The 24,626-nt window shown below is 44.7% G+C and overlaps 1 protein-coding gene across 3 annotated transcripts in view; it reads left to right on the forward strand.

Moving 5' to 3' along the window:
• Positions 1-24,626, forward strand: part of TDP1 (tyrosyl-DNA phosphodiesterase 1) — an 89,061-nt gene that overhangs the window by 55,097 nt on the left and 9,338 nt on the right. For 2 of the 3 annotated variants that reach the window (XM_025390901.1, XM_025390900.1), the window contains 2 exons: positions 8,716-8,818; positions 21,629-21,737. In XM_025390901.1, coding sequence (XP_025246686.1) covers positions 8,716-8,818; positions 21,629-21,737 — 212 coding nt within the window. The remainder of the gene's footprint in view (positions 1-8,715; positions 8,819-21,628; positions 21,738-24,626) is intronic. The other variant, XM_025390902.1, reaches the window with a different exon arrangement.

Genomic DNA, 24,626 nt, shown 5'->3' on the forward strand with positions numbered 1-24,626 from the left:
TTAGTAGAGACGGGGTTTCACTGTGTTAGCCAGGATGGTCTCGATCTCCTGACCTCGTGATCCGCCCGTCTCGGCCTCCCAAAGTGCTGGGATTACAGGCTTGAGCCACCGCGCCCGGCCACTCCGATGCTATAAAGTAAAAAACTGCACCTTGGATAACTTCCTTCCTCGCCCCAAAATGGAAGAAAGCAAGCAAAAAAGACCTTCTGAACTATAAAAGTTTTCATAAACAGTTATAACTGGGCAAACATTTACAACATAATTGTAATATATGAAAAGCACTGTGTGGTGGGCAGAATAATGGCCCCCCAAAGATGTCTTTGTGTAAATCCTCAGGGGCTGTGACTGTTAAATTACCTGGCAAAGGGGAATTAAGGTGGCAGGTGGGATTAGGTTTGCTAATCAACTGACCTTAAAATGGAGTGGTTATTGGGGGAGGACCCAGTATAATCACAAAGAAACTTAGTAGAAGACGGACAAGTCGAGAGAGAGAGAGAGAGAAAGAGAGAGAGAGCGAGAGAGCACTGCATGAAAAGAACTCAGCTTGGCCGGGCGCGGTGGCTCAAGCCTGTAATCCCAGCACTTTGGGAGGCCGAGATGGGCGGATCACGAGGTCAGGAGATCGAGACCATCCTGGCTAACACGGTGAAACCCCATCTCTACTAAAAAATACAAAAAACTAGCCGGGCGAGGTGGCGGGCACCGGTAGTCCCAGCTACTCGGGAGGCTGAGGCAGGAGAATGGCATGAACCCGGGAGGCGGAGCTTGCAGTGAGCCGAGATCCGGCCACTGCACTCCAGCCTGGGCAACAGAGCCAGACTCCATCTCAAAAAAAAAAAAAAAAGAAAAGAACTCAGCTGACCTCATTGGCCTTGAAGATGAAGGAACACAGACATTCCAAGGGGAATGCAGGCAGCCTCTAGAACTAGAAAAGGCAAGGAAATGAATTCTTCCTGAGGGCCTCCAGAAGAAACACAACACTCCTAACACTTTAATTTTACTTTACTTTGTGTAAGATAATGAATCTTTGTTTTAAGTCATTAAATTTGTGGCATTTTGTTAGAGCAGCAGCAGGAAACTAATGAGCACTGCATATCAAGAGAAAAACACAGTATCATAGTTTAAAAATTAATACTCCACAGAAGTAAACATCAGCATTCAGTAGTGATATGGGCTGACTGTATCCCCACCCAAATCTCATCTTGAATTGTAGCACCCATAATCCCCACGTGTCATGGAGGGGATCTGGTAGGAGGTAATTCAATCATGGGGGTGGGTTTCCCTGTGCTGTTCTCATGATAGTGAATATGTCTCATGAGATCTGATGGTTTTATAAAGGGCAGTTTCTCTGCACACACACTCTTGCCTGCCACCATGTAAGGCATGCCTTTGCTCCTCCTCCTCCTGCCATGATTGTGAAGCATCCCCAGCCATGTGGAACCGTGAGTCCATTAAACCTCCTTTCATTTATAAATTACCCAGTCTTGGGTATGCGTTTATTAGCAGTGAGAGAACAGATGTTATAGTAAATTGCTACAAGTAGAATGGGGTGCTGCTATAAGGATACCCAAAAATGTGGAAGCAACTTTGGAACTGGGTAACAGGCAGAGGTTGGAACAGTTTGGAGGGCTCAGAAGAAGACAGGAAAATGTGAGAAAGTGGCAACTTCCTAGAGACTTGGAGGGCTCGGAAGACAGGAAGATGTGGGAAAGTTTGGAACTTCCTAAAGACTTGTTGAATGACTTTGACCAAAATGCTGATAGTGATATGGACAATGAAGTCTAGGCTAACATATTCCTAGAGGGAGATGAGAAACTTTTTGGGAACTAGAGCATAGGGGACTCCATGGCATGAAAATATGGCATTAAGTGTTTATGGCTTTTCCAGGCATGTGGTGCAAGCTGTCAGTGGATCTACAATTCTGCGATCTGAAGGATGGTGACTCTTCTCACAGCTCCAGTAGGCAGTGCCCCAATGGGGACTCTGTGGGGCCTCCGACCCCATAATTTCCTTCTACACTGCCATAGCAGAGGTTCTCCTTGAGGGCCCCATCCCTGCAGCAAACTTCTGCCTGGACATCCAGGCGTTTCCCTACATCCTCTGAAATGTAGGTAGAGGTTCCCAAACCTCAATTCTTAACTTCTGTGTACCTGCAAGGCCATTGCTTCAGAGGTGTGCTGCAGGGGTGGAACCCTCATGGAGAACCTCTGCTAGGGCAGTGCAGAAGGGAAATGTGGGGTAGGAGCCCACAGCTTGCACGGTGGGCCTGGAAAAGCAGCAGACACTCAATGCCAGCCCCTGAAAGCAGCCAAGAAGGGGGGCTATGCCCTGCAAAGCTACAGGGGCAGAGCCTGTCCAAGGCCGTGGTAGCCTACCTCTTGCATCAGCGTGACCTGGATATGAGACATGGAATCAAAGGAGATCATTTTGGAGCTTTAAGATTTGACTGCCCTGCCAGATTTTGGACTTGCATGGGGCCTGTAGCCCCTGTGTTTTGGCGAATTTCTCCCATTTAGAATGGCTGTATTTACCCAATGCCTGTACCCACATTGTATTTAGGAAGTAACTAACTTGCTGTTGGTTTTACAGGGTCATAGGCAGAAGGGATGTACTTTGTCTCAGATGAGTCTTCGGACTATGGACTTTTGAATTAATGCTGAAATGAGTTAAAACTTTGGGAGGCTGTTGGGAAGGCATGATTGGTTTTGAAATGTGAGAACATGAGATTTGGGAGGGGTAAAGGGTGGAATGATAAGGTTTGGCTCTGTGTCCTCACCCAAATCTCATCTTGAACTGTAGCTTCCATAATTCCCATGTGTCATGGGAGGGACCTGGTGGGAGGTAATTGAATCACAGGGGTGAGTTTTCCCAGGCAGTTCTCGTGATAGTGAATAGGTCTCACGAGATCTGATGGTTTTATAAAGGGCAGTTCCCCTGCACATGCTCTCTTGCCTGCCACCATGTAAGATGTGCCTTTGCTCCTCCTTTGCCTTCTGCTATGATTGTGAGGCCTCCTCAGCCATGTGCAACTGTGAGTCCATTAAACCTCCTTTCCTTTGTAAATTATCCAGCCTCAGGTATTTCTTTATTAGCAGTGTGAGAACAGACTAATACAAGTAGATACAGTTAAAAATACTTGATATGGTTTGGCTGTGTCCCCACCCAAATCTCATTTTGAATTGTAGCTCCCACAATTATCACATGTTGTGAGGGGGACACAGTGGGAGATAATTAAATCTTGGGGGCAGTTTCCCCCATACTGTTCTCATGGTACTGAATAAGTCTCATGAGATCTGATGGTTTTATAAGAGGAAACCTCTTTTACTTGGCTCTCATTTTCTCTCTTTGCCTGCTACCATCCTTATCAGATGTGACTTGTTCCTCCTTACCTTCTGCCATGATTGCAAGGCCTCTCTAGCCATGTTGGAACTGTGAGTCCATTAAACCTCTTTCCTTTATAAATTACCCAGTCTTGGGTATGTCTTTATTGGCTACGTGAGAACAGACTAATACAGTATTTAATATTGTTAGTAATCAGAGAAGTCAAATTTAAATTAGACATATTTTACCTATTAGACTTGTAAAACTTTTAATAGATACTATCCACCTAGTGTTCTCAAGAGTCTAAGAAAAGCATACTTCTATACACTATTGCTAATAATCTAAATAGGATAGATGCTTGAGACAGAAATTGGACAGAATCTATCAAACTTAAAGATTATGTCCCTGTGTATACCTGCATACAACTTGAATCTTTTACAGTGAGAATATCTTTACATATCACTTGTGAAATGTCTTTTCAATCCATAAAACAGAACCTAAGAGTGATACAAGAAAACCTACAGAGAATGCAAAATGGAAGGAAACCTACAATGTCTATGTTTGTGGCACACACACTGCTGTGGAGTTTTAGGAAAGGGACAACAGCAGCATTGGCTGGAGTCATGGTTTCCCGTCCACATCAGCACAGCTGCTTGGTCTCCATCTTCTCCAGCACCCACTGTTAACATTCTGTTTTATTGCAGCTGTCCGTGAACATGTTTGTCCCCTCATCCCTGGTCCTCTAGAAGTGTGGTGGCCAAAGCCTCAGTCTGTACATTGTCTCTGTACTCTTTGTGCTGCTGCTGCTGCCTAGACTGTTAAGTAATTAATGATGAAAAGAAATATTTTATCAGTGGACATATGTTCCCATAACAGCAGTCATCCTTGGGGACTTGTACATCTTCTTAAAAAAAACTTAAAAGTGAATCTAATCAGCCACTCTAATTGGTGTTTAAGCAGGCATTGGTGATGGCAACTGTTCCCGTTACCAAAGTTCAGGTTTTGAAAAATGCGTGGAGCAGGGTTTGGCCCAGAGGTCATCTTCATAGCTCCCCACTTCCTTTCTTAGGCAGTTGTTTCCCCCATGTGTTATCATGAACATGCAACAAGTACTCCCCAGTGGTAAACCTCCAGTGAAACTCAGAGATTTTACCTTAGGGTGAGACTGCATCACTGGAGGGGAACACTGTAGTTCACGTGAGCATGGGTGTCTCTCATCATTGTAAACTCTAGCCTGGAAAGGGATTTTTGGTCTCACAGGCTGAGAACCCTCATTCTGGAGACAGGAACCTAAAGCCCAGGGAGGAGAGGAGTGGCTTAAGGAGTCACAGTGAGTGGGGAAGCCGAGACACAAACTGCTCCTGATTCAGGGTCCAGGGCTCTCTTCTCAGCATGTGCCTGCCTGCCTTCTCCATGTGCCTCACATGCCATTCCTGTGCTCTCCTGAGATTTCCTGTAGGAATTTTTTCGTCATACCTTATCAAGTTTACTCTTAAAAATGTAATGTTTGGGACAAAATGTTCATATTGGGGACTGAGGTCAAACCTGTAATAAACAGTCACACCTCACAAGCCCCGTGGCAGGGCATTCTACCACCATTTGCACTCCTTGTAGGCAAGGGGATGATAAACTGCCTAATTGAGCAACAGATCATTGGTCAACTTAGCTGTGGTGGCTTGGTGCCTCATTCAGCTCAGACTGCTATACAGAGCAGCTTATAAATATATTTCATAGTTCTAGAGAATGAAAGTTCAATGTCAGGGTGCCAGCATGGCCAGGTATCAGTGAGGGCCCTCTTCTGGGCTGCAGCCTGCTGAGCTTTCACTGTGTCCTCACAAGGTAGAAAGCGGGCAAGGCAGCTCTCTGGGGTCTCCTTTATAAGGGCACCAGTCTCATTCATGAGGACCCCATCCTCATGACGTAACTAACCCAAAGCCTCTGCTCCTGACACCATCACATTGGGGGTTAGGATTTCAACATATGAATTCTGAAGGACAAAACGTTCAGTCCCTAACACTTAGTAATGGTCAACTTGTCTACCCTCAACCACAATTTCCAGAATTCCCTTTCTTGTATGTTTCCAATTAGGTGGGCCCCAAGGGAGATTCTTATATTTGGAGAGCAAATGTGATACAGCAGCCTTTTTATTTTTTATTTTTTATTTTTTTGAGATGGAGTTTCGCCTTTATTGCCCAGGCTAGAGTGCAGTGGTGCGATCTTGCCCCACAGCAACCTCCTCCTCCAGGGTTCAAGCGATTCTCCTGCCTCAGCCTCCTGAGTAGCTGGGATTACGGGTATGCGCCACCACTCCTGGCTAATTTTGTATTTTTAGTGGAGACAGGGTTTCTCCATGTTGGTCAAGCTAGTCTCGAACTCTCAACCTCAGATGATCTCCTGCCTCGGCCTCCCAAAGTGCCGGGATTACAGGCGTGAGCCACTGCGCCCAGCTGAGACAGCAGCCATTTTTATAACTCAGCGTTGTCACTGTGTCCAGCAGAAGCTGGACCTCACATCCCCTCACGTCCTCCTTCAGCTTTTCTAACTCCTGGCCCTCACCACGTGTGTATTTTTTCTGTGATGAAGGTCCTCTCTTCTGCAAGACATCCACACCTGCAGTGCCAGAGGCACAAAAACCACGTGGTTTTCAGTCCTCACAGTCTTCAGTCCATGCCTGTGGCTCCAGCTAGTTATTCTCCACTTTATGCTTATCCTCCTCTGGCTTCTGCCTGCCCTGTAGACTTCTAGCTCCAGCATCAGGACAAAGATAACAGCCTTATAAAGACTTTAACCAGCTCCTACAATTACATGATAATAAATTCCTGTAAGAAATACACACACACACACACACACATATATATATATACACACACACACACAATTTCCTAGTTATGTTTCTGTGATTGAACCCTGACTGATACACCCCCAAAAGCTACTGTCTTATTCATCATGACTTTATTAAGCGTTTGGTGGGTAGTGTTTCTGGTGGAATGGTAGACCATGGGACCTCCAGAGTTCTACCCTAAGGATCTAAAGTAAATTAAATGCCCCACCCCTCTTTAGTGATGAAGCATCCCTCAGTATCCAACAACAACAACATAAACCATAGCACTTGGGAGAGAAAGCTGCCCAGTCCAGTAGACAAAAGAACAATGGAAGAACGAGGGCAGGGGGAACAAAGTGATGAAAACGAGTTCTCAACAGATGCCAGGACAGGCAGTGGACGATGGATTCCATGTGGAGAACAGAAGCTAGAACTCCTTTGGAATTATGGGAGCAAGAGAGTCCTGTGGTGTCGCTGTGCCTCATGAAAGACATGGTGCTTTTGCTGTACATGACGACATGGTGCTTTTGCTGCACATGACGACACGGTGCTTTTGCTGTACATGACGCTCACGTGTGCACACACACACACACCCCTCACCCCCCTGCCCCCCCACCCCACAAGAGTTTGGAAATCCCCATGTTCCTGGCTGCCCTAGGTGCCAGTGATTCAAAGTATTACCCAGAATGTAAAAAGTTATTAAAGATATGTCAGGGAATGTTGATTTATCACCTAGACAACCTGCAAGTGACTTTCAGGCTCTCAGTGTTCACGGTAGAGTTTCTAAGGTTCCAGATGCTTAGAAATCTGTTAGAAGCCAAATACAAGGAGGGATTGGAGGAAGCCATCTGAAAGGCTGTCCTTGTGATCTCTTTTGAACTTTACTTTGGAATAAGCCCTCAAATCTTGGAATGCTAAGAAAACACAACTCATCGGGAAAGAATGAGAACAGCCTTTCAGAAGATACCTCTGTATTGTCATGATACTGATAGTCAAGAGTTGGCTAGAAAGTGATCATCTAAAAAGTGAGAGAAACACCTTAGACCCACTGGTTGGTTTTGCCTTTAGACTTTTCTCTTTGCCAAGGAGATGACCTGTTTTTACTAACAGGTCAAAGACCTAAAAGCAAGATGTCATCTTGGACTTCTAAAAAAAGTTTTTTTCCTAGAATCATAATACCACTTTATCATAAACATCAGCTTCCTCTTCACTTAATGTCTCAACGACGTCACAGACAGTGATGTTCATGATCGTGGTCCTTGTGCAAAGGTTTCCTGTCCTCAATATGGTTCATTTAGGAAGCCAGGAAAGTTTGTAAATAATGCTCTGTTTTCTTAAGTCAGCCTAAGCGCTTCAGGATTTTTCCTTAGCTCTGATTTCCACATTCTTCTTTCTCTGTTCCCATAGAACCCTTAACAAACATTACTCTTTTAATCTTACTTGGTCATTGTTTTTGTTTGACTCTCCAATTCCAGCAGACAATAGTTCCAGCACATAACTCAGAAAACATACTTGGTGCACCAGTGAGTGAATCTTGAAAAAGTCCCAGTCATCCACAAAGTCAGGCTGTAAAGAGTTTTCTGAATAGCTGAGGTTTATAAGTTTTAAAAATAAAATAGAACTTGGGTGAACCTAACTGAAAAAAATGTTTATTGTGGGTTTATGTTAATCTCTGACACATTGCTTGATTTTTTTTCTTTTTCTTGAGACGAGGTCTTACTGTCTTCCAGGCTGGAGTGTGGTGGTGCGATCTCCACTCGCTGCAACCTCCACCTCCCAGGCTGAAGCGATCCTCCCACCTCAGCCTTCCAAGTAGCTAGGACTGTAGGTTCGCGTCACCATGCCTGGCTAATGTTTTGTACAAATGTGGTTTTGCCATCTTTCCCAGGCTGATCCTGGGTTTAAGTGGTCTGCCCACCTCGGCCTCCCAAAATACAGTGGCTCACTCCCTCAAAATACAGTGGCTCACTCCTCTCACAGGAGTGAGCCACTATGCCTGACTTGTACCGTGATTTTTTAGCTACAACTCTTTGAACATATAAAACATCATTCTGAATGTACCATTTCTTTCTAGATACAAATAACAGTCTATTGCTCTCAGAGGTGTTTTCTTCACATTGAAAGTAGAAATTAGCACTACCTGGCAAAAAAACTGAAAAAGGAAATATGAAGCTTAAGATACTACTGCATAAGATAATATTAACTTTTTTCTTAAATGCTGGTTTTATATACAGCAAAACCAGAAATCCTGGCTACTCCAGGACCGTGAAAAGAAAAGGGGCTTTAGAAAGAAAAAAATAAAATCTAAGGAAAGATAATTATTTTAATAGCTGCCCTCAGGAAAATGCAGATGAGGGTGAAGCTATCCCAAATTAGCAATTAGATAAATCTTGAGGATTAGAGAACAGCAGGATTTAAATTCTCTTTTCAAAAATGCAGCAGCTCTGCTAGAAAATGAATGAATGTGATTGCAGCTATATATTTTTTTGACCGGTGCTCTTGCAGCTGTGGAAGTTTGACCCACACTGATATGCCTCCCTGAGTCAGCCCTTTCTGTGTCCTTGCCTCTGCAGCGCAAATCTGTCCAAGGCCGCCTGGGGAGCACTGGAGAAGAATGGCACCCAGCTGATGATCCGCTCCTACGAGCTTGGGGTCCTTTTCCTCCCTTCAGCATTTGTAAGTTTACACTTGAAACGCACAGTGGGTCACATGTGAAATGAATTGGGTTTTGTGTTCTCTTCCTTTAGTCACAACAGCTTGCCTAAGGTTGGCAGGAAACAGTCAGGATTCTTACCCAGAGCCTGCGCTCTTAACCACTGGTCTGTACCTCTGAGCTTACTGAACACTCACCAGTCTGGGCGCAGCAGGATACCTGCTCTCAAGGCATGTACTTGATTAGGAATTGACTGTGTGCTTCCAGCGAAATTAATAACATTTAAAATAAATATTGCAAACTACAATGTGAAGATTTATCTCAAGGTGGTAGATGACAAGTCACCAAAGGAATGGCCCAATCAATCACGAGATGTTTTAGGTAGGGGTGACTGGATGATGAAGTTGGGAAGCAGGAGAGCTTGGCAGAGTATTTGAAAGATGCTTAGGATATAGGCTGTATAGAGAGAGGTGGGAATGGCATCACTGTTGGAAAGGAATTAGTAGTAGCACAAACTGGGAAGCAGAAATTGGTTCACATCATCGTCTAGAGTTTGGCCAGGTGGGGCCAGGGGGTGGCACAAAGGACATACGCCTCTGGCCCAGTAAGCCCCCTAGAAAAGCACCATGTCGAAGTGGTCTCTCGAGATGTCCAGCACAGCCAGCTTGTCTCCCAGCTCTGGAGCCACTTGAGGTTTCTGTGTCCAAACACCAGAAGGAGTGGCTTGCACATAGGGACTGGGGTGTATAAGCCATCTGTTATCTCTAAATGCTAGAATCACACTTGACCCAGAGAGACATTCCCACCATAAGAGGCACATGGACTAAGATCTCCCATGTCACTTCCTCATACTCACCGTGCGCACACACACACAGAATCGCCCACACGATGAGATGGCTGATGCTTCTTCCTTCCTTCCTCCCTCCCTCCCTCCCTCCCTTCTTCCCTTCCTGTCACTGTGGGCACACACTCAGAATCACCCACACAATGAGATGGCTGATGCTTCACCCACACAATGAGATGGCTAATGCCTTTTCCTTCCTTCCTTCCCTCCCTCCCTCCTTCCTTTCCTCCTTCCTTCCTTCCCTCCTTCCCTCCCTCCCTCCCTGAGTTCTTCCCTTCCCTTCCCTCCCACCACCCGCAACTGGCTATAGTTGAATTTATGACAAACACCCATGACAAAGCTCCATTGTGGACGACTCTGACTGGACCAGAAGATTTAGCTGAGGAGTTGGTGTGTGCTTGTCCTCAGACTTCAATCTGGACTAATCCGGGTTTTTTTTTTTTTTTTTTTTTTTTTTTAGACAGAGTCTCACTCTGTTGCCCAGGCTGGAATGCAGTGGCACAATCTCAACTCACTGCAACCTCCACCTACAGGATTCAAGCGATCTTCCTGCATCAGCCTCCCCAGTAGCTGGAGCTACAGGCGCCTGCCACCACGCCCAGCTAATTCTTGTATTTTTGATAGACACAGGGTTTCACCATGTTGGCCAGGTCTCCAATTCCTGGCCTCAAGTGATCTGCCTGCCTCAGCCTCCCAAAGTGGGATTACAGGTGTGAGCCACCGCTTAATCCAGTCTTAAGGCACTCTGGAGAGCACCCACCTTCCCAGCCCACCCCAGCGTTGCTCACTGTTTCTCACACCATGCTCAGGTGAAGAGCTCTTTTCTCCCTTTCTCTCTCCTCTTCTCACCAATCTATCCATTCTTTCTCTTTCCATCTCAGTTTCACTACAAAACTATATAACCTCTTTTAGTTATAAGATTTCAGCTTTATCACACAATTTCTGGGTAACGATGAAGTCACAACACTAGGAGGTGTGATTGTAGTGACTGTGGCTTTTATAATAACTGAGGCTGGAGTTCTCGCCCAATAATAAGTACTGGAATAAATTCCACATCACTCCTGTTTGGCTTCTGTTGTCAGCATTTACAAAAGTCTGGTCCTTTGTAACTGTTCTGCCCATGAAAATGCTGATCATGAAAATGCTAATAGGAAGAAATGTATTGCCCTTCTAGGTCCTCTAAACCCTTCTGAGCTATTCATTTTTTACCCCAGGTATTCTTTCTCTGACTATCCATTAATGAAGGCTAATGGAGAAAAAGAAATAATCATTTGGAATGCCTAAACTGACTGTATAGGTGGGGTCCTCTATATTTTGGAGTAAGAAAGAGCCCCATTATAGCACATTCTGGGTAAAATAGAGGTTGCATTATTTATAAAGACCGTCAGACAAGAATATAAAACAGATTCCACCCCTTCTAGACTATGCCAACAGATTCAACAGCTAGGCCTCGATTAGGGTGACAATGTAATTAACAGTCTAAGATTGTAACTGATTTTCCAAGAGTTTGTTAGCACATCTCAAAAAACAGAGCCTGGAACAGTGCTTTCCAGCAGGCTTCCATCATGAACCTGGTGAGGCCCCACTCACTATACCTGTCTTCTCATCAGCCATTGTCCCTTTGGTTGGGCTGTCTGTGTCCTTCAGTGAATCACAAATGACTTGGGCAGAGTGCTCTAATCAGGCATTGTGGATGGTACACAGAATGACTTTACCCTTCCCCTCCCAGGGAGCTCATAGGCTAGTTGGCCAGGGTGGTCATAGAGTCAGATGGCCACCTGATACACCTAAGCAATGAGACAGAGACATCCTTCCTGGGTGAGAGCCGGGGGCTGAGACCTGAGGGAGGTGCCTACCTGAGTGAGCAGAGCCAGAGGACTTTGTTGTGTGTTACAGAAAACAATTTGTGCCCACAGAAGCCCACAGATGAAAGGAGTTTACTGAAAAGACGCTGGGTGGATGTCACGGGATCAGAGGAGTTGCTGAGCAGCTGAGACTTGGAAGTGACAGGGCCAGGCCCTCTTAGGGGACTCAGCAGCGGCCCTTCTCCCTAGGTTACTGCAGCTAGCATGACTGTGCAGCCCGGTGCTGGCCATTCCACCTCCCAGTGACGCCTCAGGCCTAGATCTGCCCTCCATGACTCAGGACTCTCCCAGCTCCGTCCCCAGAGAATGAGCCTGTTTCCAGAGAAGGGAGGATGGATGTGGGTGAGGAAGTCACCCTGAGGGGTAGATACTACCAGGGGGTTTCACCCATAAGTGAGTTGATGTGCATCTCGTCAGTCTGTGAAAAGGGTTGGGTTTTTTTGATACAGGAGACTTTAAGTGCCTGTATCACAACATCTATGTTGTCTACTGATATGTGAAGCTTCTGGAAAAAAAGTAGACCTTTGCTCGGCCTTCACAAAATTAACATTGATGGTTTTGACCTTGAGGATGACCCAGGGATTTGTGCCATGAAGTAGTTTGTCATTTCGCTGAGTTTATACGTGCACAGGAATGAGACGCTTAGCTTGTGAAAGAGAGGCTGTCCAATGGAACAGCTCGACAGTTCCCTCCTCAAAACATACCCCAGGCTCCTACCTGAATGTTCCAGTGGCCTGGGACTGCCCTCCTTCACACTCACTTCAGTCCCACACACACCCTGTGCCTACTGTCTTCCAGGCCCCTGCAGAGAGAATAAAGGATGAGGTGGAGGCTTCGTTCTCGGGAAACGCATGGATAAGTTGAGGAAACAGACACCAGTGATTACAATATGTGACAAGAAGTAGGGTGTGGGGCATTCAAAATACAGGGGCTCTGAGAAGAGGGACCATGTAGTCTGCCTGGGGGGCTTAGGAAAGGCTTTGTTAAGGAGATGGCATTCGATCTCACTCTTGAGAAAGGAGTATGAGCTTAACCTGCTGTCAGGGAAGAGGAGGCTTCCAGACAGAGATAATAGTGCAGGCTGTGTGTGGGAAAGAGCCAACAGTTCTGTGTGCCTGGAATGGGGATGGGGCATGGGTGTGAGAGACTGGAATTCCAATCTGAAGGAGACCGGAGAACAGAACACACCACTGGCCTTGGTTCCACATGGATAGTAGAAAGGCATCATTTTTTTAAGCAGGGCTAGTGGTCTCAGGCCAGTTTTCAGAGAATTTGAATCTTATAAAATATAACTCTGAAATTAGGATTATGATTTATACTATTTAAAATGTACTCGAGGATATAGCACATTGCATGTATTATCAAAATCATCATCTTAGCCACGTAAGCCACACTCTTGAACAAACCTGATTATTAATGAGTCACTGTTACCATTCACCTCACTCTCTTGGCATGTCTTGTCTTTTTTTTTTTTTTTCTTTAAGACAGACTCTTGCCCAGTTGCCCAGGCTGGAGTACAGTGGTGCCATCATAGCTCACTGCAGTCTCGACCTCCCAGGCTCAAGCAGTCCTCTCACTTTAGCCTCCTGAGTAGCTGGGACTACAGCTGTGTGCCACTACGCCCAGCTGACTTGTTAATTTTTCTCTTTTGCCATGTTGCTCAGACTGGTCTTGAACTGCTGGGCTCAAGTGATCCTTCTCAGCCTCCCAAAAGATCTTGTCATTTCTCACTCCTTAATGCTGCTTGATAATTTGTTCCCTCTGAACCACCCCCGCAACATCACATGCTGGGCGAGTCAGCGGTTACTGCCATGGCCCCCACTTCACCTCCCTGGGCCACACCCATGCTGTGGGAATGGGCCTTGTAGACCACAAATCTGGTTATGTTACCTGCTGGAGATCCTGTAAGGCAGAATCCAGGCTCCTTAGTGGAGCTGCTTTTCCCCTTCGTGCTCCGACTCCTAACGTCTCCTTCCTGGTACTTACTGTTTCTGCTGTGCAGAACTCATGGCTCTCACTACAAGCCAGATCCACCCTGCTAGCCAGCCATAATCTGTACTGAGAATGACACCTTTACACCCCACCTCTGCCTGCTGCACCTGTATTCACTCCAGGCACCCCTCCTCTGCATCCACAACTTTCTAGAACCTGGGGCTCAGCACATATCCCACTTTGCATTGTGACCATCGACTCGTGTCTTCTGGACCAGAGTGAGCTGAATGGGTCATGTGGGAGGCTTTTCCTAAGTGTCTGTTAGTTGAAGTTGTTTCCTTTAAGTTGACCCATACCGAACAATGTGAGAAGTGTGTGAAATAGTATGGAGACTGTGATTTTGGTCCAGTGGGTATTGTGTGCAGTAGGTGCTTAAATCTGTTCACAAATTGTGTTGTAAAGCAATTTGCAATATGGAATAGCTCATCTGTAGCTGTCTTGAAATTAAAATACACATACACTTAGGAGTCCACTGCAGTACTTACAAATGCCAATCCCTATAAATTAACTTAATAAATATCGTAAAGATTTCTGTATCTTCTGAGCAAACTATCGCAAGGACAGAAAACCAAACACCACATGTTCTCACTCATAGGTCGGAATTGAACAATGAGAACACTTGGATACAGGGTGGGGAACATCACACAATAGGGCCTGTCGTGGGGTGGGGGTACGGGGAGGGATAGCATTAGGAGATATACCTAATGTAAATGATGAGTTAATGGGTGCAGCACACCAACATGGCACATGTATACATATGTAACAAACCTGCACTTTGTGCACATGTACCCTAGAACTTAAAGTATAATAATAATAATAAATGATAAAAATAAAAAAAGATTTCTGTATCATAATCCTAAAATGTTTACTAACAAGAATGCAGTTTATCATAAAATGAGGCCAGGCGTTAATATCTTTTTTTAGGTTTCCCTGTTCAGTACCAGCAAGACATGCCTTTTAGTGTTTTTGGCTTCATGTTTGCCAAATAGACTTACTTAATACAGAATTTTTTAGACATCCTTCAGACTGGACATCATCCAGAATTTACTTCCTTGAGATCAGCCCTCCTTCATATCTCTTGGTAGAACTCTGTGTCCGCATCACCCACGTGTCTGAGTTATCAGCAGCCAGAGTTGCCACTTTTGTCCTTCGCCAGTAGGCCGTGTCACTTGCTCTGTTCTGGGAGGCTCATTTGGAGCCATTGTTGCCGATAGTCAAGCTTAGTGCCCAGAATGGCACAGTGTCACACACTGCAGAGGCCTCACCTAGAAAAGGAATCCTGCAGTTCTCTAATTCCCCACAGCCAGGATTAGGGCCTGTCACTCTGGAACCAAGTTGCCATGTGATGTGACACTACTGTGAACTGAAAATACAGCAGGTGGAGAACCAGCATTTCCCATTCATGATAAAGATGCCATTTGAACCCTGGGATTGATCTGTAGGCTGTAAGTCCCTGGTACCACGTGTTCCTATTTTTTTCTTGTTCTTTTAAGTGAATAAATCCGGAAATACATCCTTTTGAGAGCAACCTTACTTGTACAGTATGTTGTCGGTAGCTTCCCCTTTGACTAAGAACACTTTCAAGAGCTTTGGAGAGTCACATCAAGGTACATTTGACTTTGTATGTCCAACACTTAGTGATGCTTGGTATATAGTAGGCGCTTAACAAAACTTCGTTAATTTAAATCAAAGACTGTATTCTTTTCAGGTCTAAAATCAATTTATCAATTATATAATGTTTTCTGGGTTGTCCCTTTAAGTGTATTTAACTTTTAAATTAGACTACGGTTCAGAAAGTCTCAATATAGGAAAGCTGTGATTATTTCAAAGATCAGTAGCTGTATTCCAAACCCGAAGGCCTCTGAGCATGTATCAGGGAGGTACAAGTACTTCTCTCTTTGGACCTCATTCCTTTGGTGTTTATTGAACACATACTCTGTCAGGCACTGAGTAGGCCCTGGACTTGAGCCTGTGTAGCGCACTGTGGCTAGAATTCCTCCTGCCTCTGGGAATAATATTGCACATAGGCATCTGAGAAGCCTGGATCAGGGTCCAATACTGCTTCCTTCCGGATGAAGGTGGCCCAGGTGTCCCTGTGCTGATCTCAGCCTCTTCTGAGCCCCAGCGTCACTTGGTCCTGTGCTAGTGGGTTCCAAAAAGTCAAGTCTTTACTTTCTCTTTTCTCTGTTCTGTTTAAACTTCTTCATTGTGAACACGGTGTGTACCACAAGTACATGCACTCTTATGATGTGACTCTGGCTGGAAGAACTGATACAGTTTACAAGAGCCACCACCTTCACCCTCTCTTTGTCTTCCCTCCAACACCAGCCCTGCCTACCTGCCTTGGGCCCAGCCCGTCTGTTGTGGGCCCCCAGGGTTTCCCAGGAGGCCACAGAGGGGCAGCAATTTGACATGGCGTATCTTGGTACCCACTGATATTCTCGCATCCAGCAAATAAAGCCACAGCTCTTGCGTTCCACTCCTTCCTCTCACCTGTCCACATCCTATACCATCTGCCCTGGCGAGAACTTCTCTGCCTGTTCCTACTGGTCGTCACCTTCTCTCTCCCCTGGATGAACAGACCCTTTCCTGCCTGTTTTCCCCATTTCAGCCTACTGCTGGGTTTCTGCCCACATGTCAATGTCTGTGTTCCTCTGCCCCTAAATCCTCAGCAGCAGTCTTTGGCCCACAAGATGATGTCCAGACTCCTTTGTGTGACATCAGGGTCCACTGTGAGCTGGAACAGCATGTCCCGCAGGCTCTAGCCACCCACAAGTATTTGTTAGCACATTAAGGCACGTAGGCTGTAGCAGCAATGGCCCCTTTTTACTAGTAGTGTGATCCTGGGCTCTACTGCTCTTTGCCTCAGAAACTCTGAAGTAGCTTGGTAAAAGAATATGGGAGAACACATTGAACAGATCCCTTAGGGACCTCAGATCTCTAGGAGCCAAAATGAGAGAAAGAGAATGAACTTTGAAGTGAGACAGAGAGGAGCTGGGATCCTGCTTACAAGCTGTGTTAGACTTGGCCCCCTTACTCTACTTCTGTAGGCCCCTTTTTCTCCTTGTACAATGGAAACAATGTAACTCATAGGATCTCATGTGAGATCAAGAGTTATAACCTACTAAGTGTTTACAGCAGTGCCTGGTACTTACCAAGTGCTCAGTAAAGGTTGCAGTTGATATTAGCGGTAGCAGCAATCGCATATAAGCCACACAGTTCAACAGAAGATTGAAAGCAGGGGCTGATACTCCGTGGGTTTTCAGTCAAATCAGAATCTTGATGTCACTTCTGTGATGAGGTTGCACTCTTTTCTTTCCTTCTGAACTGCATTCCCCCAGCCCCACACAAACAGCCCCTTTGCTTATCAAAAACCCATCCTTCAAAATCCTGTTAGGTTTACACTTCTCCACAAAGCTTTTCCTAAGCCCCTAGTAGGAAGCACTTTCAGTCGTGATTATGCCTTGCAGGAAAGATGCCACCACCTTCCTGTAATTTATTTCCTTGCCAATTAGTTGATCTTTGACTAAGTGTGCCCCTTCTGGGAAGTTCAGCTGCTGTCACTGTTTTATCCAGGAAAGCCTGATGCCTTGTGTAGGGTTTTACCACTTGAGGTTGCTACTCGGATAGATGCAGATAAAAACATAAATTACATCTCTAACTGAAACTGAAGCATGCCTCCTGTTCCCCATGATTGAGCTAAGCTGCTAAACATAAATCATCACAGTGATAATCAGCTCTTTCACTCCCAAAGCTGAAGAAAGGAAAAGCCAGCAATTTCTTATGTGTGATATATGTCCACCCTCTCACCTGGTGTTTTATAAACTTATTGTTTTAACTGTCTTCTAAGTATCTATGCCTGGGAGGGTGCCTTCCTCTGTTTCGCAAAATGCCAAGTGATACCACTGTGATATAGAAATAATGATCATTAGAAGACAGCCTCAAATTATTTGACATTCAGATTGAAGGGGAAAAGTAGTACTTTTTTGTAATAACCTAGAATTTGGATCATAAATGGCATTCAAAATAAAAGCATATTGGTTTCTGTCAGAAAGGGATAGTTCAAACCTTCTCACATCGGAAGTCAAATATCACAAAATGGAATCATGGGTTGAGCACACAGCCTCAGATCTGGGCCCAGGCTATAAAGAGCCATAACCTGTGGCCATGATACATTTGAAAATATCAGTACTAATAGGAGCTAAATAAGAGAGAAGTCATATTTTACCTGAAACTCCAAAAAAGTATTTAATAATCATTAACTTGTTATCACTTCCCAACCACTGGCCTCTTTATTTTTTAAAATGTCCAAATACCAGGGTTTCTAGAATTCGGCTCATCTTGACCCTGCCTGCCTTAAATTTTCAAGGAATTCTTCCTTTGTCACAGTTCCTGGTGGTGAATGTGAGACCATCTGTTTGCTTGGTGGAAGGAATGTAAGACCAAGAATTGGACACGGTATGATTTCCAGCCCCGCCAACCTTTTTTTTTTTTTTTTTTTGGGGGACAGAGTCTCGCTTTGTCACCCAGGCTGGAGTGCAGTGGTGCCATCCCGGCTCACTGCAACCTCCGCCTTCCGGGTTCAAGCGATTCTCCTGCCTCCGCCTCCCAAGTAGGTGGGATTACAGATGCGCACCACCACACCTGGCTAATTTTTTGTATTTTTAGTAGAGACAGGGTTTCTCCATGTTGGCCAGGCTGGTCTCAAACTCCTGACCTCAGGTGATCCGCCCACCTCGGCCTCACAAAGTGCTGGGATTACAGGCATGAGCCACCGTGCCCAAGTTTTTTTTTTTTTTTTTTTTTTTCTTGGGTGGCGGGGAGGGCAGAGTTTTGTCACTGTCTTCCAGTCTGGAGTACAGTGGCGTGATCTCAGCTCACTGCAACCTCTGCCTCCTGGGTTCCAGCGATTCTCCTGTCTCAGCCTCCCAAGTAGCTGGGATTACAGGCATAGTCCTCCATGCCTGGCTAATTTTTGTATTTTTAGTAGAGACAGGGTTTCACCATGTTGGCCAGGGTGGTCTCGAACTCCTGACCTCAGGTGATCCACCCACCTCGGCCTCCCAAAGTGCTGGGATTACAGGTGTGAGCCATTGTGCCCAGCCTTGCCACTTTTAATAGCTGTATGGCCTTGGGCAACTATTTAACCTCCAAATATGTTTCCTCCTCTGTAAAATAGGAGTGATTACATCACAGAGAATTGCTCTGAAAATACTTAAAATTATACTCATTTGTTTCCTGGAATATGTACCATGGGCCAGTCATTGTTAAATAACTTATATATCTTCACAGTAGCCCTATGAGTTAGGTGCTCATATCATCTTCATTTCGTAAACGAGGAAACCAAGGCACAGAAAGGCTAAGTAACTTGCTTAGAACCATACAGCAAGTAAGCAGTCTGCAAAAGCAAGAGATAATTAAGGGCTTCCTCAGATCCAGAGTGTGTCAAAGGTGTCATGTGAGCAGGGACACCTGGGGGCAGGTGCTGCTGAGCCGGCCTGCCCACCCTCCATGTCTTCCCTGTCCCCCTCCTCTGTGTTAGGGCCCTTGCCCTCCTGGGACGTGCCTGCTTTGTGCTTTGCCCACCCAGCCTTTGATTATCCTGTTCTCACATTTGGTATTCTTCCCATCATCTCTCTGTTTATTAAAATTACACCAATTTTTCAAGCCCTAGCTAAAATATCCTCTACAAAGCCTTTCCTTATCCTTCTTGGAAAAGGAAAATGACTGGAAGAAGGGCATTTCTTCCTATTTTGTGTAGAGTTTGCCACCTCCTGCCTTTCCCTGTATTACTGGTCACCATCTTCATCAGTGCTGTAACCCATACTTTTCTGTAGGTCTTGACATACACAAAACACTTTCATACAGGTTGTGCTATTTGCTCTTGTGCAGAAGCTTATAAAATAAGCAGGAAAGGAACTTTAGTCCCATTTCTACAGATCAGTATTTCTTGAACACCTACTATGCACCAGGACTTTGTGCTAGGTGCTAAAGTTAGAAATGGTAATGTCTCCAGAACCTTGATTATCCCACTTTTACTTTTTTTTTTTTTTTTTTAATCTGAGGTGGAGTTTTACTTTGTCACCCATCCTGGAGTGCAGTGGCGTAATTTTGTCTCACTGCAGCCTCTGCCTTCTGGGTTCAAGCTATTCTCCTGCCTCAGCCTCCCAAATAACGGAGATTACAGGCACACACTACCACTCCTGGTTATTATTATTATTTTTTTTAATCAGAGATGGGGTTTCACCATGTTGTCCAGGCTGATCTTGAACTCCTGACCTCAAGTGATCTGCCTGCCTCGACCTCCCAAAGTGCTGGGATTACAGGCATGAGCCACCACATCCAGCCTATCCCACTTTTACAAACACAGAAATTGAAACCTAGGCCAGGTGCAGTGGCTCACACCTGTAATCCCAGCACTTTAAGAGCCTGAGGTGGGTGGATCACTTGAGGCCAGGAGTTCAAGACCAGCCTGAACAACATGGTGAAACCCTATCTCCACTAAAATTACAAAAATCCGCCAGGCATGGTGGCACACGCCTGTAATCCCAGTTACTCAGGAGGCTGAGGCATGAGAACTGCTTGAACCTGGGCGACAGAGGCTGCAGTGAGCTGAGATCACACCACTGCACTCCAGCCTGGGTGACAAAGTGAGACTCTGTCTCCAAAAAAAAAAGAAACCTAATAGAAGTGGCCAGCTGTCCCACTGAACATCTGTTTTAGTCCCTGGGGCTTGCCAGGCTCTTTGCCACCTCTGGGCCTTTGCAGATGCTATTCCCTCCACCTGCAACATAATTCTTTCCTCTCCAACCTGACCAAGCTCTACTCATCTTTCAGAGTTTAATAAAGGTGTTGCTTTTTTCAGAGAGTCTTCCACTGATCACCCCCTGCTGCCGAGTCTAAAATAGGCCTGCTAGTCTCTTATGGCACTCTTTTGCTTTTCTTAGCAACACTTAACACAAATAGTAATTTTTATTTTACTTTTATAGATGTATTTGATGTCCCTCCATCAGACTGTATACTCCATGAGGACAAGGATGTTGATGTTTATGTTAACTCTTACACACTCAGTGCCTGGCACCATGCCTGACCCAGAAGAGGGACTCGAGAAATAAAGTGTCAAATGAACGAATGTGCAGACATCAGCCATTTACTCAGCTTAGTAAATGCCAGAGGAAAGGCTAGAACCCAGATTTTCTGAAGCCCAGTCAACACGGACCTCCTCGTGTTCTCTGACACCGCCCATGACCAGCCTCCGCTTGCTAAGTTGCACAGTTACAGGGACTAAGAACCTCAGTCTTTGTTCTTTTTATGGGTTCCTAAGACATCAGCACTGTTGGGTATGTGCGCATTGAGGATCTGAAGGGTGGATATGTGTGTGGATGGGTGGACAGAAGGAATGAGAGACAGACAGACAAGCAGAATGCCAGGATAATCCACAAAGGGGCAGGAGATGGTCAATGTATGGAAGCACAAGGGGGCACATCAGTCATGTGGTAAGCACCTGCACTGCGGCAGGCCCTGTGTTGGAAGGAAGTGGCAGTGTGAACATCAGCCTAGATATAGAACCTCCACTTCCACCCTGATTAAGATCTAAAATTAATACCCTATTCTAGAGTTCTTGGAATAAACCTTCCATTTTGATAGGTCTTAAAAAATTTTCATTTTTATACTTCTGTCACATTATATTGGAACACTTTCATTATACATGAAAGCAGCTTTTATTTCTTCTTACTCCAGGCAGCCTGTTACTATAGCAATGTTGGAAGTATTTTGAGGTATTTTTATACAGTGAGTTCTACAAACTCTCTGCAAACTGTACATAATGTTTGGTTGAAATGGGCTATCATATCCAAAATTGTCTCTCTTTTTTCTTTGCATCCTTTGTTAAACTTTTGCAAACTTTGCTATAACTTAATTCCTGAAAATTAAAGCTCTTATGTTTAGAAAAAAAAATTTGAGGCAGGGGGCTTGTAAATATATTTGCCTATGAACATGGAAAATAGCTCCGAAATAATCTGAACTTTATTTAGGTACCATAAAGATATTATTGCTTCTTGGGGCCTTCTGGGTGTTTTTTTTTTAACCCAGAAAATGAGGTGCAATCATAGATTTCCTCTGTGTGTCTGCAGGGTCTAGACAATTTCAAAGTGAAACAGAAGTTCTTCGCTGGCAGCCAGGAGCCAATGGCCACCTTTCCTGTGCCATATGATTTGCCTCCAGAACTGTATGGAAGTAAAGGTGAGACACAGATAAAGGAACACCATGGGTGGATATGCATAAGAAAAACAAACAGAGCCCAGGAGAAGTCTTTGGTCTTAGTGGGATCCTGGCTCATGGAACCCTCTGGAAGCTCAGGTTTGCAGAGAGACCTGTGCCAACCTGTCTGGGGCTGTGTAGCCACTAGTTAGTCTTAGAATCCCTTTGTATCCTATAATTACTATACAGATCCTTCCTGACTTACAGTGGGGCTACATGCTGATAAACCCGTCATAAATTGAAAATCTCATAAGTCAAAAATGCATTTAATGCACCAAACCTACTGAGCATCATAGCTTAGTCTAGCCTACCTTAAACATGCTCAGACCACTTAAATTAGTCTACACTTGGGCAAAATAATACAAAGACTCTTTTATAATAAATTGTTGACTATCTCAGGGAATTTATTGAAGACTGTACCAAAGTACTGTTTCTACTGAATGCATATCACTTTCACACCATCATAAAGGTCAGCCTAACTATCAGAAATTAAAACCAAGAAATGTAACAATAATAAACCTATTGTAATATACATTTATGCCAGGCCCGGTGGCCCACACCTGTAATCCCAGCATCTTTGGAGGCCAAGGCAGGAATATTACTTGAGGCCAGGAGCTCGAGGCCACCTTGCCCAACATAGTGAGACCCAGTATGTAAAAAAAAAAAATTGTTTCAAATAGCCGGATGTGGTGGATCATGCCTGTAGTCCCAGCTACTTGGATGGCTAAGGTTGAAGAATTGCTTGAGCCCAGGAGTTTGAGGCTGCAGTGAGCTATGATTGAGCCACTGCACTCCAGCCTGAGTGACAAGGCAAGACCTCAACTCTAAGGAAAAAAAAAAGTTCTTATGACAATTTCCAAGAAGAAGATAGCAAGGGAAGTGGTATTTTATGTTTTTGCAAGCCTCTTTATGTGCATCTTAAAAGGTGACACCTGAATTCTCATTGCTGTGCTCTCTTTGAGGCTGTTGTGATATCACATCATATAACCTCTGTATACCTGTGTAAAAATGAAGGTGAAAACAACAAATGATGGCTTAATACTACAATGAAAATAGTGTTGACTTCACAGACCCTCCCAACCAGCACGCTCACAAACCCTCAAAAGGGAGGTCCCCAGGGGCCACACTTTGAAAACTGCATGCATTGAATCTTAAGGGCAGTCACCAAGTATCTTTCACAGTAGAAACATAATAGGAATAGCTACAGAAGGTTCAGATGTCCTCAGAGGAAGGCTGGCTGGCATCAGTGTACCCACCTATGTCCGGCCTGCATGTATCCCAGCCTCACAGGCTGCTCTGCTGCTTTTATCAGCCCTGAGAATATCTGTCTTTAAGGTGGGTCCACACTTAGCAAACTCAGACAGGATGAGATATATAATCGAGACACACTTAATTTAAAATGGCAAATTACATCACCAAATCAGCATATTCTCCACTGGAAAGGAGAGGCCTACATGAGTAACCAAATTATAATCTGCAGGTGTCTGAGCCAGTGTTAAATCTGAACAGAGAAAAGATTTTTTTTCAGTTGGCAAATTTTAATGACATCACTCATTGATACCCCAAAATCTCCAGTTCTTACCAAGCTCAGCCTTGCCCAGTAGGTTCCTCTGTTCCCTCGACAGTGTTTCATGGGATCTCACAACTTCCCCACCCACTAACCATTCTCAGCTTTCATGGTGAACCAAGCCTCCTCTGTCTGATGGGCCCTTTCTTAGATTGTGTTGACACATCTAACAAAGTTAATCCTATCTCATGCTGTCCAGTGTGCCGTCCTGCCTCTTGCTGGTAACTTTGTATTTCTCTAATCAATAGTTTGAGACTAAGTTTTAGGAGGCATTCTTTTTCTTCTTTCTAAAGTGTGGAAATTCCCTATAGCCTTTCTGTTGAGTCCTCCTAATTTGTTGTGTATTCATGCATATTTCGTTTTCCATAGCAAGACTATCAGGATTCTTATCAGAATTTAAAGCAGTCTGTCAGCACCTTACCTGCCACCAAAAAAAAAAAAAAAAAAAAAAAACCAGGAAAAGCCTGCTTTAAAGTCAGGCCATGTTTATGTGCCAACTCCACAACTTGCTAAATAGACTTGAACATTTATTTACTTTCTCTAGGTTTTAGTGTCTCTGTCTACACAATAAGGAACTATGAGTACCTACCTTATAGGGTTATTGAAAAGATTAACTGAGATTATCTATAAAGTACTTATCTCAGAGCTAGCAGTCAATAAACATTAGCTGCTTTTATTGTAATTGTTATTAAAATGCGAAGTTCAGTTCCTGGCAACAGTAGATGTTGAATTAGTGTGAATTCCCTCCCCTTTTCCATGGTGAGCTGGTGATTTTTAAATATCTAAAGCTTGTGCAAGTCTGTCCCTAAACCTGTCTACCTCTTCTTCCCTCTTTTGGCTTCGTGCTACTTTTGTCTTTTTCTCCCCTTATCTGTTCTTCAGGTTCCTTTTCTTCCTTTTCTTTTTTTTTTTTTTAACCCAAGTTCTCCTCCTCCCTGTTGGAAGTGGGGACTGACTGATTAGGCTTTATCTGCTGGGGTCTGGCCTTGGGCCCTGCACGTCCCATCTCCAACCCTGCACCCTGACTGGATTCCACCGCCTTCATTTCTTTAGTCCTAATCTTCAAAGGACTAAGAAGGCAAAAATGGAAGCGCTAGAAGAGCCTAACTAGCCGGGCGAGGTGGCGGGCACCTGTAGTCCCAGCTACTCGGGAGGCTGAGGCAGGAGAATGGCGTAAACCCGGGAGGCGGAGCTTGCAGTGAGCTGAGATCCGGCCACTGCACTCCAGCCTGGGCGACAGAGCAAGACTCCGTCTCAAAAAAAAAAAAAAAAATGTTCCAAGGTCCCTTTCCTTCCAGTAAAGT

The sequence above is a fragment of the Theropithecus gelada genome, chromosome 7b, assembly GCF_003255815.1.
Source record: "Theropithecus gelada isolate Dixy chromosome 7b, Tgel_1.0, whole genome shotgun sequence".
Classification (NCBI taxonomy): Eukaryota; Metazoa; Chordata; class Mammalia; order Primates; family Cercopithecidae; genus Theropithecus; species Theropithecus gelada.